A 15,543-nucleotide genomic window follows, 5' to 3' on the forward strand; every position below is an offset into this window, starting at 1 on the left:
TGTTCTTCCTTCTTCTGTGTCTGCCTTACAAGGCCCCAGAGATTTAACCCACTAGAGTTCCCTCCTCGGCTCTGGGAGGGGAGTGGGGTCTAGTGGGTTAGAGGAGGGTGGGGCTGGGTGTCAGGACTCCTGGGTTCTATTCCTGGTTCTGGGAGGGAAGTGGGGGCTAGTGAGTTAGAGCAGAGGGCGATGGGGCTGGAAACCAGGACTCCTGGGGTCTATCCCCAGCTCCCTGTCCTTGAGCAACCCCCGCCTTATCCCTGCCTCAATTTCTCCACCTGTAAAACAATCCAGCTGATGATTGTTTCTCTTTGCACAGGGCTCAGCAGGCCCTGCTCTGATGTGCCTCTGCCCCAAAGCTCTGTTGACCTCTGTGGTCTCAATTCTCCTACTCTCCACTGGAGGGAAGGATGGGAGCTGTGGAGGGCTGTCTCCTGGGTGGGGCTTCTGGCCACATCCTGGTGCTGCATCTGCTCATGCGCTTACTGGCAGCCCGTGACTCATGTGGCCACAAAGAATCAATCCCCAGGAGCCCACAGCATCCTGCCTGCGTCTGCAGCCCAGCCCCAGCCCCACCTGTGGCTGGGGCTTTGATGTGGACTGCGAGGTCCCCTTTGAAATGGGAAGGAAATGGCCACACCCTGACAGGTCCCGTCTTCTCCACCCCAGAGATAGCTGCATCTCACACACCCCTCGGGTGGGGAATGGTGTGTGGTTGTTGGGTTGATAGGAACCGATGCCCCCTAGAGGGGAAAGACCCCATTCCCCACCCCCATGAGTCAGCCAGTGCTCCACCCTGGGGCTGGGTTGGAGCCAGCACCCCCGAGAGGGGAAAGGCCCCATGTCCCGTTTTCCCAGCCCCCGAAGCCAGCCAGGCCCCTGCCCTGGGGCCAGATTTATGCCTTCCAGCATCTCAGAAGGGCCCAGTCATCTCTGCCCAGTGTGCATATGGCATTTAAAATGTCAACACCGTGAACCCTCAATGTCAACTCTTTGCCAGGGGATGTTGTGAAGGCCAAGACTATAACAGTGTTCAAAAGAGAGCTAGATAAGTTCATGGAGGATAGGTCCATCAATGGCTATTAGCGAGGATGGGCAGGGATGGTGTTCCTAGCCTCTGTTTGCCAGCAGCTGGGAATGGGCGACAGGGGATGGATCACTTGATGATTCCCTGTTCTGTTCATTCCCTCTGGGGCACCTGGCCCTGGCCACTGTCAGATGACAGGAGACTGGGCTAGATGAAGCTTTGGCCTGACCCAGTCTGGCCTCTGTCATGTTCTTAACCCTGAGGTCTGTGATAGGCCAAAAAGACATGAGAAGAGGGGGCATGGGAGGGATTGTGGGGCAGAGAGCTCCTGGCATGTAGGAAGGGAGTGAATGGGAGGGGACAAACAGGGCCTCTAATATGCATGATAAACAGAGCCCCTGGAATGGGGGGAGAGGGAATGGGGGCCCTGAGAGCAGGGGAGGGTGTTCCCGAGAGGAGGCACCGGGGAGGGGGCGGAGGCAGGTTGTACCCGGCAGAACTGGGCTTGCTTTTTTCAAAAGTTGCTTTAATTCTTTCAGAGTCGGGGGCTGAGGGGGAGGCTGTTGTTTTGGGGGGGGCTTGTTTTAGGGCATCTTTATACTAGGGGATTCAACACACTGTTCCAGTTGAAAAAGGGGTGGCAGAGCGGATTCGGTGATCGACTGGTGCCAATGTCGACGCCCATCAGAATTTGAGACGCCCCCAGGCCCGTTCAAGGGACAAAACAGCCCCAAATTTGGGAACTTTCTGACCTGCCCGTTCGATACATACTATGGGCCAATTTCTTGTCCTTCTCCTGGATATACTTCACCACAGGCATGTGCCATAGGGGGGCAACAGAGCCCATGGGTGTCTGGCGAGCGCGAGGAGAACCTTTATTAATAAAAACAAAATAATGCAAGGCTACACACACATTTATTAGTTTCATGGTTTCAATGTGCAGCTTCCGGTTGGAAGCATCAAAACTAGAACTAGTAAAAACAACAAAGGGATTTGTCAAAAGACACCCCTGAGCTCTCTCCGAGATGGGCTGGGTGAGCTCGGAAAGGTGTAACCACTTTGTTTTCTTGTGAGACTTGGTAACGCTTGGGAAAGGGAGTGGGGTTTAGTGGGTTAGAGCAGGGGGGGCTGGGAGCCAGGACTCCTGGGTTCTCTCCCTTCAGCCTCTCACAGGCACGTACTCATGGCAGTTGTTGCCCCCCAGGTTGGGCCCACACTCCAGCGTGTAGGAAAACTCCAAGTGGCCGTATACAAGGCTGCAGGTGAGCGTCTCGCTCTTGCCGACCTCAAGGTAAGTGTTGCAGTCACCCAGGTATTCGTCCCTCCATAGGTCCTTGTCCCACACCTCGATTTTCAATTCAGGCTTCACTGGCAGCATCACTGGCCCAAAGTCCAGGTCTTTTGACCATATGGGGTTGTTATCGTTACGAATGTGGCCCGTCTCCATGATCTGTCCTTGGAAGAGGACCCTGACATAGGCATCGGTGGCGGACGTGGTGTCTCCCCACAGGTCTGTGCCCTGCAGCACATGGACCTTCAGCCGGGCCGTGCCCCGCTTAAGTGAACAGCACATGGAGTTGGTGAGGGGGTTGCCGGAGCAGTAGCATTTGCAGGGGTCCGAGATGTCGGCCTCGCCCCCTTGTGGGCAGCTACGAGGGCAACTTTTCTTGTGCCCCCGCTCAGCCACGTACTCCTTTATTGCCTGCCTCAGCGCCTCCCGTCGGCGGTCGCCCGGTCTCACCAGGGTGTGGATGGGCATCAGAGAGTAGGAGACCAGGTCGGGGCTGGCTTTGAGGCTCTCCATCCAGGTGGAGAAGGAGTTGGCGTCTTGCTTGGTGGAGAGGAGCTGCTTGGAGTAGCTGTGGCCACCCTTCACCTGGATGCGCTTCTCCATGTAGGGCGCCTGGGAGCTCCCCTCGCCCGGGCTGCTCTGCTTGCTGGTCTGACTCAGGCCCAGGTCTTGCAAGAACTGTGAATCGAGGCGCGCCTTGATGTCAGCAGCTGTCAGCCCATCCAGCACTGCCTGGCAGGTCTGGATGGCTACCAGCCGCCGCATGTACCCCCCGAGGTCCGCCTGCCTCACGTAGTGGGTGCCGTACGTGGCCAGGAAGCGTCGGTATATCGCTGAGTCATAGCTAGATGGGAGGCTGCTCAGGGCCTGGGAGAACTGGGGTGCCAATGGGGGGTGTTGAGTGAGCCTCAACCTGCCCAGAGGGGAAAGAGAGACGAGTTAGGAACCAACCAGAGACCCCCTGCATCTTCCCCCTGAACAAACTGGCCCCACTTCCCCAGTGCTCACTCTGTGGCTTCCCTGGCAGGTGGGGGGCAGTGGGAGACGCTCTCCTCTTGCAGTCAGTGCTACCCCATTACCCCACTGCAGCAGTAGGGGGCGCTGGGCTGCAGGGAGCAGGGCGGGGTGGGGGATTCTCACCTGTAATACACGCAGGGTATCTCTTGGCGCACGAACATGTACTTGTCCTGCAGCTCCTTCTGGTAAGCGTAGCTGGTGAGCTGGGATTTGGACCCCCCCAAGGCCGGGCCCTGGGACTCGTCTAGCAGCTCCAGCTCTGACATCCAGTCATTGTTCACATCCAACGCCAGTGCCCGGCCCACTGCTGCGGCTGACTCTTCCACTGAGCTGCTGAGGTCCCGGTTGCACAAGATTTGGACCCTCCAGTCCACCACGGCCAGCGGCAGCCTCTGGTGCTGTCTCCCCTGCAGCCGGTTCTCGCACAGGGTGCAGGTGCCATTTGGGCGACGCCACAAGCTGGTGTCCACCAGATTGGCCCCCGTCCACTCCAGCGTGGTCACGTCGATGCCCTCCCCCACCAAGCTGTGCGCGGGCACGAAGTCCATGGGCTCATCGCACTCCTCAGCTGTGCCCGTGTAGCAGTCGGGGGAGACTCCAGGGAGAAGGAAGAGCAGCAGCAGAGGGATGAAGGCACCGGATCTCGCCATGGCTGGTGCGATGGTGCCTGTCACCTGGGAGTGGCTTTTGGACTCTGAGCCTCCCTGGAGGGAGAAAAACAGAGAGAGGATTCATTAACGACAATCTAGTGGCAGGCAGTTCCACAGGCACAACACATCCTAGCAGCATCCCAGAAGCCTGCAAGCTGCTAAGACCCTCCCTGAATCTGAGAGAAGAGCTCTCCAACAACCTATGCTATAGACTGCCTACCCCATTGCCCGCTGATTCTGAAGGAGAGTTGCTGCTGGATGTGAGCAGTACAGGGACTAGGACACATACAACCTGGCAGTTCTGAGTCTGACCAGTAGGGGGCAGTTGGTTTAGTTGTCTGTAGTAGGGGACCTGAGACACATGGGTGAATAGTTCTCATTCCATGTAATAGAGAGCTGCGCAGATATGCACCTGTGCCCACCCCACCCCCAAGATGAATCTCCCCTCATTGGGCTGGGAACTGAATCCCCCACGTGAGCTACAGGAAGTAGGGTGACCTTGCTGAAATATGCACAGCCCCATTCCCTCCTGCAGGAAGAGCGAGAGAGAAGAGAAGAGAGAGAGAGAGAGAGAAGATCGCAACCCACATGCCCCATGGGTACCTGTCTGCAGCAAAGCACAGGGCTTCCGTGTGGGGATCACGGCAGCTGGGCTGGAACGGCATCATTTCTAGGGGCCGCCCTGATGCAGATGTCAGCTGGATCAGAGTGCAGGGAGCTGAGCTCTCCTGAGCTCTCTGGGTTCATCAACTGGGAGGCGGGGCAGGAAGAAAGAGGGACCCCCACCTACAGCAAAATCCCCCCCCCCCCCGAACGAATCCAGGAGGATCAGGGGGAGAAGGGAGAGTGAGGGGGAACTGGCTGGGGGGGAACGGCCAGATCGTGACATCAGTGATCCAATTGTAAATCTGGAGTGGGGTCAGGCAGGCTAGAGAGGGGATATAGAGATCCAGGGTGGCCCCCCCCTGAGACCCCAGTCACAGGGAATGGGAGCCAGGACTCTTGGGTTCTACTGAAAGCTGAGAACTTGCTGGGGAGCCAGCGTTTGTGGGTGCTGGAAGAAAAGGAGGACTTGTGGCACCTTAGACACTAACCAATTTATTTGAGCATAAGCTTTCGTGAGCTACGGCTCACTTCATCGGATGTAGCTCACGAAAGCTCATGCTCAAAAAATTGGTTAGTCTCTAAGGTGCCACAAGTCCTCCTTTTCTTTTTGTGAATACAGACTAACATGGCTGTTACTCTGAAACCTGTGGGTGCTGGGTCGTCTCCGGGGATGTGTGTTGCCTCCTGCCCCTCTCTGCTCTCAGGACAGGGTGTGGGGAGGGGCGGGACACCGGGAAGGGAGACAAGGGGGCAGGGCGAGTGGCAGGGTTTAGGCACGGAGGGCGTCTGAGCCCCTCCCTCCCCTGCTCTGGCCATGCCAAAATCTGTGGACGACCTGAGCCCCCTACCTATGTTTGTTCCAGGATCTGGGGGTGCCCTGAGTCCCCATCTCTGCCCCCCTATTTGTGAGCCAGGATTCTGGAGCAGGAAACAAGGCCCTCTCACCCCCTACACTGTGTGTCCATAAGAACGGCCATACTGTGTCAGACCAAAGGTCCATCTAGCCCAGTGTCCTGTCTGCCGATCGTGGCCAATGCCAGGTGCCTCAGAGGGAATGAACAGAACAGGGAATCATCAGGTGATCCATCCCCTTTTGGTTATTCCCAGCTTTTGGCAAAGACAGCCTAGGGACACCATCCCTGCCGATTCTGACTAATAACCATTGATGGATCTATCCTCCATGAATTTATCTAGTTCTTTTTTGAACCCTGTTATAGTCTTGGCCTTCACAATATCCTGTGGCAAGGAATTCCACAGATTAACTGTGTGTTGTGTGAAGAAATACTTCCTTTTGTTTCTTTTAAACCTGCTGCCTGTTAATTTTATTTGGTGACCCCTAGTTCTTGTGTTATGAGAAGTAGTAAACAACACTTCCTTATCTACTTTCTCTACACCAGTCATGATTTTATCGACCTGAATCATATCTCCCCTTAGACGTCTCTTTTCCAAGCTCAAACGTCCCAGTCTTATTAATCTCTGCTCATATGGAAGCCGTTCCATACCTCTAATAGTTTTTGTTACGCTTTTCTGAAGCTTTTCCAATCTTTTTTGAGATGGGATGACCATATCTGAAAGCAGTATTCAAGATGTGGGCGTACCATGGATTTATATAGAGACAATACTGCATTTTCTGTCCTATTATCTGTCCCTTTCTTAATTATTCCTGGCATTCTGTTCACCTTTTTGACGGCCACTCTTTTTTCAGAGAACTATCCAAAATAACTCGAAGATCTCTTTCGTGAGTGGTAACAGTGTCCATACCTTTTCCCTGCCCCCAGGCATTGTGCTTGGATCTGGGGGTCAGGAAGGAATTATTCATTGGGCAGAGTGAGGGGAGCTGGGGGGCAAGAAGGAGTGGGGGAAGAAATGGGGGAGGGACACTTGGGGTAGAATGGGGGTCAAGGAGGGTATCAGGGGGTTAGTGGAGGGCTGAGGGGCTTCCACACAGAGAGACACCCCAGGGCAGCTGAGTGAGTGCTGCAGTTCCTTTTCCCTACCTGGGCACCAGCTGGAGAAGTGGGGTCAGATCCTGGAGGGGGATCCCCCCCCCTTCCCCTGAAGAACTCAGGATTTTGCCCCGGGATTCCTCTTCTACATTTTCAAAAGTTTTGCAATAACTAAATGGCACTTACCTTGTCTGTGCCAGAAGCTAGTGTGAGTCCCAGCTTCTAAAGAGGTCTCTGGTCACCTGGCTTTGCTTTGTGCCATATAAATACAGTGACAGGCGCTGACTTCTAGTTTTCTTTGGGGGTGCTCCGCCCCCTTCCCTGAGGCCCCGCCCCCACCACACCCCCTCTTCTGAGGCCCCTCTCTCCTCCCTCTTCCAGTCTGGAAAAAGGCATATCCTGACCTCACACCTCTCCCACCTGAGCCCCCTGCCCTCCCAGTGGCTAGGCAGACCACCGATCCGCACCCTTCCTGGAGATGGGGAGTCTCCCCCCTTCCCCTATCTCCCAGGAGAAGGAGGAGAGGGATGAAGCAGAAGATCTGGGCATGGCCGGTGCGACGGGGTCCCTCACCAGAGAGGGGCTGTTTGGTCTCTGATCCTCCCTAAAAGAAGAGAAACAGAGAGAACCTTAATTAAGGAGAATCCAGTTGCAGGCAGCCCGATTCCTGCTGTGACAAAGTGGGGGATTTTCCGGGTTTTTCAAAGGTGTGCATGCAGAAGTGGTGGGACTCAGTTTCCCTGTGTTTTACTGGTTTAATGAGATAATGGGGAGAGGGAGGTTGTTGTTACAGGGACCAGTGACGGAACTTGGGACCCCAGCCAATGGCCTGGAGAATGGATACCCCAGCGACTGGTGACATGGTGACCTGGAGGCTCAGCTCGGACGCCATAGCCACCCCCTCCTGTGCCTCCCTCCCCCAAACCTTTGAGGGGGACCTCTGCATCACAACCTTTAGAATTGGTGTCCCATCTCACTGCTCAGCATAGCCTACACGGTCATAGTGAAAACCATTTGGCTGTTATTATTGGCAACCGCCCCGGTCCCCACACGTTGGGGGCCCTGCACTTTAGGGGATGTGTTATGCTTATAAGAAGCACACAGGATCTTTTTGAGGGGATAAGGCAGTACGCCGTGTTTATGAAGAATAGAATAGTAAATTTTTGGGGGGAGGGATAGCTCAATGGTTTGAGCATTGGCCTGCTAAACCCAGGGTTGTGAGTTCAACCCTTGAGGGGGCCATTTAGGGATCTGGGGCAAAAATTGGGGATTGATCCTGCTTTGAGGAGGGGGTTGGATTTTGACGACCTCCTGAGGTCCCTTCCAACCCTGATATTCTGTGATTCTATGAAATCAGCTAGCGTATGCTCACAGAAACACACACGCACACTCAGATACACACGCACTGTCCCATCAGTCAATGTTATAGTTACCAGTCTGTAGCTCAGACCAATCTAATGGCCTGTTAGATTGGTCACGAGTGGGGAAGCTGGGTTCTGTCGGTTGCGATCCAATGCACCGAAGTTGTGGTAAGGCGAACCCAAAGTCCCATGGCAAAGCACCCTGCTTCATAGTAATTTTCCTTCATTGGGGGTCAGTGAGTTTCGCACCGTCATGCTGTAATCAATTGCCGTTTGATGAGTGCTTGTCCAGTGCTTGTTTTCTTAAGTTGTTCTTCTCATCCTTCCCCCCATTACTCAGGGAGTTACCCCAGACTGGTTTTGGTTACAGCTCTCTTCTCCTGATTGATAGCTGCTTGCCTCATCTTTTAGAGCCGTCAATCTGCCCTGCTCCTCAAAATGTTATTAGGGGTACACAGCAGTCTCCTGGTGCCTTTGCATCTGTCTTTGGTTCCTCCCTAGAATATCTGGTCCAGTGATGACCTTCACACTTATCTTCTAACACACACTTCCCTCATTCACACATAAAACAGGACTGATTTACACAGAAACAGTATGAAGAAATCTGCCTTGAAATCAGCTGCAGACACAAGATTCTGGCTGATGCCTCTTTACCAAGGGCACACAAGGCCATTGCTTCCTGCTTTTCGAAAGGGTGGCTGGCAGGGTACATCAAATAATAATGGCAAAATAGATGAATACATTTAATACATACTACATTGTTTATTATCCTTCATTCTAACTTATACCTAAACTAAAATAGGATTTTTCCAAGACAGATGCGTGGTCCAGAATGCCCTGGGGGCCTAGTAGGGGCTCTGGTACTGGTAGCAGTGAGTGACCTGGCCTGAGCCCATCCCACTCTGCTGGGTCTCAGTGTCACTCAGAGGAGGGGGTGGAAGCTGGAAAAAGGCAGGGTGGGGGCTTGGGGAGAGGGGAGGAGTGGGGGCGGGGGCGGGACGGAGCAGCAGTGGGATGAGGCAGGGCAGGGGCTTGGGAAAAGGGGTGCAGAGGGGGCAGAGCAGTTGCGGGAAGAGGTGGGGTGGCGACTTGAAATAAGGGATAGAGTGGAGGTGGGCCTGGAGTGGAGGGGGGGTTCTCTTGGGCCCCGTACTCCCCCATGGATGGCCCTGGTGACTGGGGTCCACACTGGTTGGCTCAGGGACCTCCTTGAACTCTTGTGTAGGGACGGTCTGTCATTTGCCCTCCTCTCCCTGAGCACTAGAAGGCGTTCGACAGGGTGGACTATGGGTATCTCCTGGGCACTCTGCGGGCGTTTGCATTTGAGCCACTGTTTGTGGGTTTCCTGCAGGTGCTGTGCGCCTCTGTGGAGTGTTTGTTGAGGCTCAACTTGACCCTGACTGAACTGATCAGCTGTCAGGCCAGCTGCACACTCTAGCCATTGAGCCCTTCCTCCTTCTCCTCTGGTGGAGGTTGATAGGGTTGGTGCTCCGGGAGCTGGAGTTTTGGGTGGTCCTGCCAGCATATGCCACCAACGTACTTCTCGTGGTTCAGGACCAGGCACCCTGGTGCAGGTGGAGGCCTGACTGGCTATGTACTCAGCAGCCTCCTCCTCCTGGGTCAACTGAGTCGAGAGCTCTGATCTGGTGGTCGGGGATGGGGAGCAACAGAGCTCCCTCCCACCCGTGCTTCAGGCCATCCAGTAGAGCATGGGTCTGCTACTCTGTCTGAGCATTCACCTTTCCTCCACGCATCCCCCTCCATCAGAGAACAGGCAGGATTTGGAGGGCAGGGTGGCTGAGTGGCTGTGGACTGGACTGTTCCAGTGCATCTTCCTGTGGGGTAAAGCACTGGTGCTCAACCAGCTAGTCCCGTCCATGCTCTGGCACCGGCTCAACACCCTGAGCCTGGCCCTGGATTTCCCGGCCCAGCTCCAGAAGGTAGCTCTGGGGTTTTTCTGGCCAGGACTGCACTGGGTCTCTGTGGGGGTTTTCAGTCTCCCCCAGAGGAGGAAGGACAGGGCCTGGTCCGCCTCAGCACGCAAGTCCAAGTCTTCCACCTCCAGGCCCTGCAGAGACTCCTTTAAGGTGCATGAAGTGTGTTGGCACACGCCTTCCTCTGCCTCCCGCAAGGGCTCCGGTATGCCCGGCAGCTCTTTTTTCCTCCATCCGAGGGGTCTGCAACCTGGTGCAGTCGAGGTAAACAAGCACCAGAGTCTCCCTCGTGCCACAAAAGGGCTAGTGCCTGGGATCGGTGTGAAATGTGCAAGTTTCTTCATGGAGCCATCAGCTAATATTCCTGGCGAGCCACAGAACCAGGTGGAACTAAGGCTGGCTCACTGGGCTTCCTCACCCTCAATAGATGGCACAAGGTGCCACCTCTGGGTATTGGGGTGGGACATGACGGTGAGCAAATGAAACGTGTGGAGCACAGGCGTGTACAGAGGTTTCCTTCACGTGATGCAGAAACGAACCGGCTGCAGATTATGTAGTCTTCTCAAGTTGTCAGAGGGAGTGGGTAGGAGGGGCAGGGGCCCGATAACAAGGTCGAGAGGGCAGGAGTGAGGGGTGGGCTGGGAGCACCCTCTCATGGAACCTACTCAAGAAAAGCCACAGAGGCGGGCGGTAAGCTTGCCCTCACCTCCGGGAGTAGACGCCAGGAGTTATGAGGGCTGGAAAGCCCCATGAAACAACTAAGAGCCAGGGGATCCATCCAGTCCCTCCCGCTCCGCTCGTACTGCAGGAAGTCTCCGATCCTGGTGCTTCCTGCCAGGACCAGCCTCCGGTGCACTGCGGGGGACCCCGCGTCCCCTACACCTCGTTGGGGATTGTGCAGCACGAGCTCCGCAAAGAGGTCTATCCCCTCAGTGGCTGCCGGAGACCTAGACGTCGGCACCAGTCCGAGCCATCCTGTCCATAGGATGGTTTGGGGCAACCACCCTGGGCCCCGTGCTTTGGGGGGCCATGTGGGGCCCAGGGTAACGCAGAGGATTAGTGTGTTTGTGTGTGTGTGTGGGGGGGTGGCCTGGCATTGGCAGCAGGGGTCGGGTCTGCCTCCTCATCCGCATCACTCGGAGGAGGGGACTTGCGGGAAGGGGTGGAGTGGGGTAGAGCGGGAAGAGGTGGGGTGGGGGTGGAGCAGGGGTGAAGGTTGAGAGTAAGGGTTGGAGCAGGGAGGGGAAGGGGCAGGGGCAGGACCTGGGTGGAGGGGGCTTGTCCCGGGCCTTGCACCCCCCTAGGGATGGCCCTGTAACCCTCTGTTCCTGTTTGATCCTTTGTTTTTCCTTGACTTTAGTTGAACTGGGGCTTTGTTAGTGGTTTCTCCCCATGAGCCGGTGTCGGAGCCTTCAGTTGTGGGTGGGCTAGCACCCTCCCACCTTCCCGAGACTTTGATAGGTGGGTTTGCTTTGTATGATGGAGAAAAAGAGCCAGTAGGAAACTGGAAGTAAAAGTCTTTCAGGGTCACTGGCTTCTAGCCTTTACTTTGCATTTACCAGAAATCACGCAGAGCAAAAAGTCCAGAAAGGTCAATAGCCTTCCTCTCCTAACCCGGGACCCCTAGTCACGGCCGGACAGCAGTGGGAAAGCGTGTTTGCTACTAGGGTGGCATCCTAAAGGTGGGCCATTCACAGCTCTGTGTAACAGTCCAGTTTGGTGAGAATTGCTCAGCTGGACATGCTCTGGAAGTGATGGCAATGGGTATGAGAAAGAGAGATCCCTCAGGGGTGGATGGGCACCAGGGAGTAGGAGCCCAGTCTGGGGGTGGCTTTGAGGCTCTCCAGCCAGGTCAAAAAGGCTCCAGCCCATACCAGAGGCTCCGTGTGCCCCCGATTCCCCTCTCCCATTCCAGAGGCTCTGTGCAGCCTGCATATCTGGGGTTCAGTGTGCCCCCATTTCCCCTCACCCCATGCCATGGGCTCTGTGTGCCCCATTCCCCCCTCCCTGTGCTAGTGGCTCTGTTTCCCCCCTTCTCATGTCTTTTGTCCTTGGGTCAGGGCATTGACATTTTAAATGCCAGAGGAACACGGGGGAAGAGATGGCTGGGTCCTTCTGAGATGCTGGCAGGGGTTAATCTGGCCCCAGGGCAGGGCACTGACTGAGTCAGGGGGGTGGAGAATGGGGCCTTTCCTTTCTAGGGGCACCGGCTCCTATCTTAATCCAACAACCAAACACCATTCCCCATCCAGGGATGAGTAAGATGCAGCTGCCTCTGGGGCGGAGCGGAGGGGACCTGTCAGGGCGTGGCTGTTTCCTTCCCATTTCAAAAGGGGCCTTGCAGTCCACATCAAAGCCCCCAGCCATTCGTGGGTCCTGGAATGGGCCGCAGACGCGGGCAAGATGATGTGGGCTCCTGGGGCCCAACTCTTTGTGGCCACATGAGTCACGGGCTGCCGGTAAGCACGTGAGCAGAGGCGGCACCAGGATGTGGCCAGAAGCACCCTCAGCTGACATCCCTCCGCAGCTCCCACCCCTCCCAGTGGAGGGTATGAGAATCAAGACCACAGATATCAACACAGCTTTAGGGCAGTGGCATGTAAGAGTGGGCCCTGTGCAAAGAGAAACAATCATCAGCTGGATTGTTTTACAGGTGGGTAAACTGAGGCACAGAGAGGGTGGGCCTAAGTTTCAGTCAGGGAGCCCGTGATAGAACCCAGGAGTCCTGGCTCCCCCACAGCTCCTTCCCAACCCACCAGCCCCCACTCTGCTCTTAGAGCTGGGATAGAACCCAAGAGTCCTGACTCCCAGCCCCCTTGCTCTAACCCCCCAGACCCCTGTTGCCTTATTTAGGAGGTTAATAATTTGAATAGTATGGGTTTTAGGCTCGTCAATCTGTCTGATTATAAGATAATAAGGTTGTTGTCCCAAATCAGACTGCACAGAATTTTCAAAGGGCCCTCGGGGGGATGGCAGGGAACTCACACTGAGACAGATATATCCTTGAAGACTTTTTATTAAGATAAATGAAGTAGTGATTATCGGTAAAATAATCCAAGTTACAAAGTTACAACTGTATTTCTGCTATTCAAAAAATACATATGGCATTATGGGCTACAAAGCTTTGATTAATATACTCACACCCTTCCTTGATAACCTGATGATGAGAGACATGGGGCCAGCCTCCCCTCTGGAGGTTCAGGTTCCTCAATGCTTGAGTGAGAGGTGCAAAGCTTCGAAGAAGCTGGAGCTAAGAGCTCTCAAAGCTACCTTAGAGTTTACTTAACTAACTTAAACTTAAAATCAAAACCTAATAAATAAAACTAAGAACAAAAGCTTAGGGAAACCAAGCTTAGCCTAGTCCCCTTGGAAAGAAAGTTCTAAGAAAAACAAGTACAGGCTTTCTCTAGCAAGGTTGGTCACCTCTTTTATAGGGCACAGGTGCCTGAACTCTCCTTCGATGCCCAAACTTCATTTCTCACCCACAAAAATGTTAGGGTACACTTACTCCATAGGCTGGTATGTTTGTACGTACTGATGTCGTGTACATACCTATTAATGACATTAGATCATTCACACATATGTTATTTTTGTTTTTCCGGTTATTTTGGTTCTTTCCTTGTGGCGTCCCTGTTAAGTTTGAGGGTACAGACTTGGAACCCCCCTATGCCATTGTACCGTTATCTATATATCTATGTGAAATGTTTCAGATGTGTGTGTGTGTGTTGACTTTGCTCTCTGAGTGAAAGGTCCCAAACATAGTAAGCCAACTTTGCTATCTGGGTGAAAGATCCCAGATATGGATATGCTAACTTTGCCTGAGCTCAATATACAGGATATGCCCTGTAAGTTTCTTGCATTACAGCCGAACTTACTTTAATATAAATCTCTAAACCTATTACAATAAACCAAATACTTAAAGTATATGAAAAGAAATATACATGCAAGCAAGCAGGTTAATCCTATAGGCTACACACCCCCCTTTGATGGGGTGGTTTGCAACAATGAACCCCATCACATAGTTATGTATGTAGGTGGTTAAATATCTGTGGGGAGATTTTCCCTCGGTCGGGGTGGAGGAAGGGTATAATAAAGATAGTATTTTGGACCCTGGCACGTTTCTGGAGTGGGCACCATATATACATATTCATTATCCTTAACATTTGGTGCCTGTCTAGGTCTCTGCTTGGGCCTGTTACATTTATATTGCAGGCATCCTAAAACAAGGAAATTAATCCCAATTGCAGTTCCTTAAATAATAACCCAAAATTCTCCCCGGGAGCTGTTGCAGGCTTATCACCCTCATTCATTAACTGGGTAATAACTTGTTGGCTTTGTTCATATTGTTAGTAATTTGTATGAGGTGGATCTCCTTATGAGCCAATAATGACTTTAACTGTAACCCTAGTGGGGGAATGTAGACAAGAAAGGTGGGTGTACTTTGGATAGTTAAATCCTGATAGGCTGCATCGGACTGGACAATGGTGATTTTTTCAAAAGTGGGAATAGGGGGAATAGCTTGATTCCCTATCAAAGTGGGTTGCTTTGGAGTAAATCAGAAATTTGGTTCCATGACAGAACACTTCAAGGGACCATATTGGTACTTCTCTTGGTTGGTAACCACAGAAAATTGGCTATTTCCAGCATAGGTCATCCTCTCCATTGGAGTCTTCCACTTGGTCAGCCTCACCAGGCACGACAATGATGAATTCCGTAATTTCTCTCCCTGCAGTCCACCCAGAACAGTGTCTGTCTCAAACACGTTACACCTACAGAAATACTGAGGCCCTTTTTCAGAGCAATGGGCCATCTATGGTTCTTTCCAGGTCTGAGTTGGAGAGTGATAGACCACCAGGGGAGGTGTATTAACACGTTCCCTATAGATGTCGTCTTTGAGGTGACCTATAGAATGTACAGCTACCAATTGCCGTACACATCGTTGTCTGGGTCAAATACTGGTATCAAGACTGTGAATGAGACATACAGGGATCGTGCCATCATACAACCTTTAGAAAGAGAACAACCGTCTCGGTTGGGATGAGGTGTCACAGATCCCATCTCTCTCATAACACCCACTGATAAATGCTGGCATGGATCCAAACATGTGGATCGTTCCATTTTCAGCCTTTGAAAACATTTGGACAGTACCAACATAACAGTTGCTCATTTTTAATGAAGTCAGAAACCTTTCCCAATCGTAAGGATCGTAATGTATCAGTGATTGCATTTACAATATATTCCCCATATGCAGGGCATATAATCTCCTTTTCTAAATGTTGATCCCTGTGCTGATCATTGTTTAAAGCGATTAGCTGATTAATTTTACGTTGGGTCTCATTAAATAGTTGGGTTATGTCCTACATATTATGAACAGCAAATTGCTTTTCCTGTGACAATCCCTTTATTCCCTGTAACATTGGATTGACCATTCGGTTGGCTTCCTCTTGTAACACATAATCTATATGTTTGTGAATTTTCCAAGTATTCGCTCGGTTCCAGATTGACACTCCTGAACCAAATAGTCCTGTTAGGGATCCTAAACTTCCAAGAAGATTCAAGCTACGCTTTCTCCTAGAGGTATGTGGTTTATGGATTTCATTATCCATCCCCAACAAAACAATATCTTGCACTTGTTGATAGGCTGCAATCCCTATACACAAGTCGTACTGAGAAAAAGGAAGCCACTTTGGGATGCGACAATAGCTAAATTC

General features: G+C 52.8%; 1 protein-coding gene across 2 annotated transcripts; it reads right to left on the bottom strand.

The window, feature by feature from the left end:
* Nucleotides 1-1,923: 1,923 nt before the first annotated feature.
* LOC125638101 (perforin-1-like) lies at nucleotides 1,924-6,773 on the bottom strand. Of its 2 annotated transcripts, XM_075129179.1 has the most exons (3): nucleotides 6,724-6,773; nucleotides 3,459-4,039; nucleotides 1,924-3,231 (listed from the first exon to the last, which is right to left on the bottom strand). In XM_075129179.1, exons 2-3 carry the CDS (start codon nucleotides 3,983-3,985, stop codon nucleotides 2,187-2,189), a joined length of 1,572 nt encoding a protein of 523 aa, XP_074985280.1. In that variant the 5' UTR covers nucleotides 3,986-4,039; nucleotides 6,724-6,773; the 3' UTR covers nucleotides 1,924-2,186. The 2 variants fall into 2 exon arrangements, with proteins under 2 accessions (XP_074985280.1, XP_074985281.1); XM_075129180.1 differs by lacking the exon at nucleotides 6,724-6,773 and having other exon boundaries at nucleotides 3,459-4,245.
* Between the last annotated feature and the right edge of the window lie 8,770 nt (nucleotides 6,774-15,543).

This window comes from Caretta caretta, chromosome 6 (genome assembly GCF_965140235.1).
Source record: "Caretta caretta isolate rCarCar2 chromosome 6, rCarCar1.hap1, whole genome shotgun sequence".
Taxonomy (NCBI): domain Eukaryota; kingdom Metazoa; phylum Chordata; order Testudines; family Cheloniidae; genus Caretta; species Caretta caretta.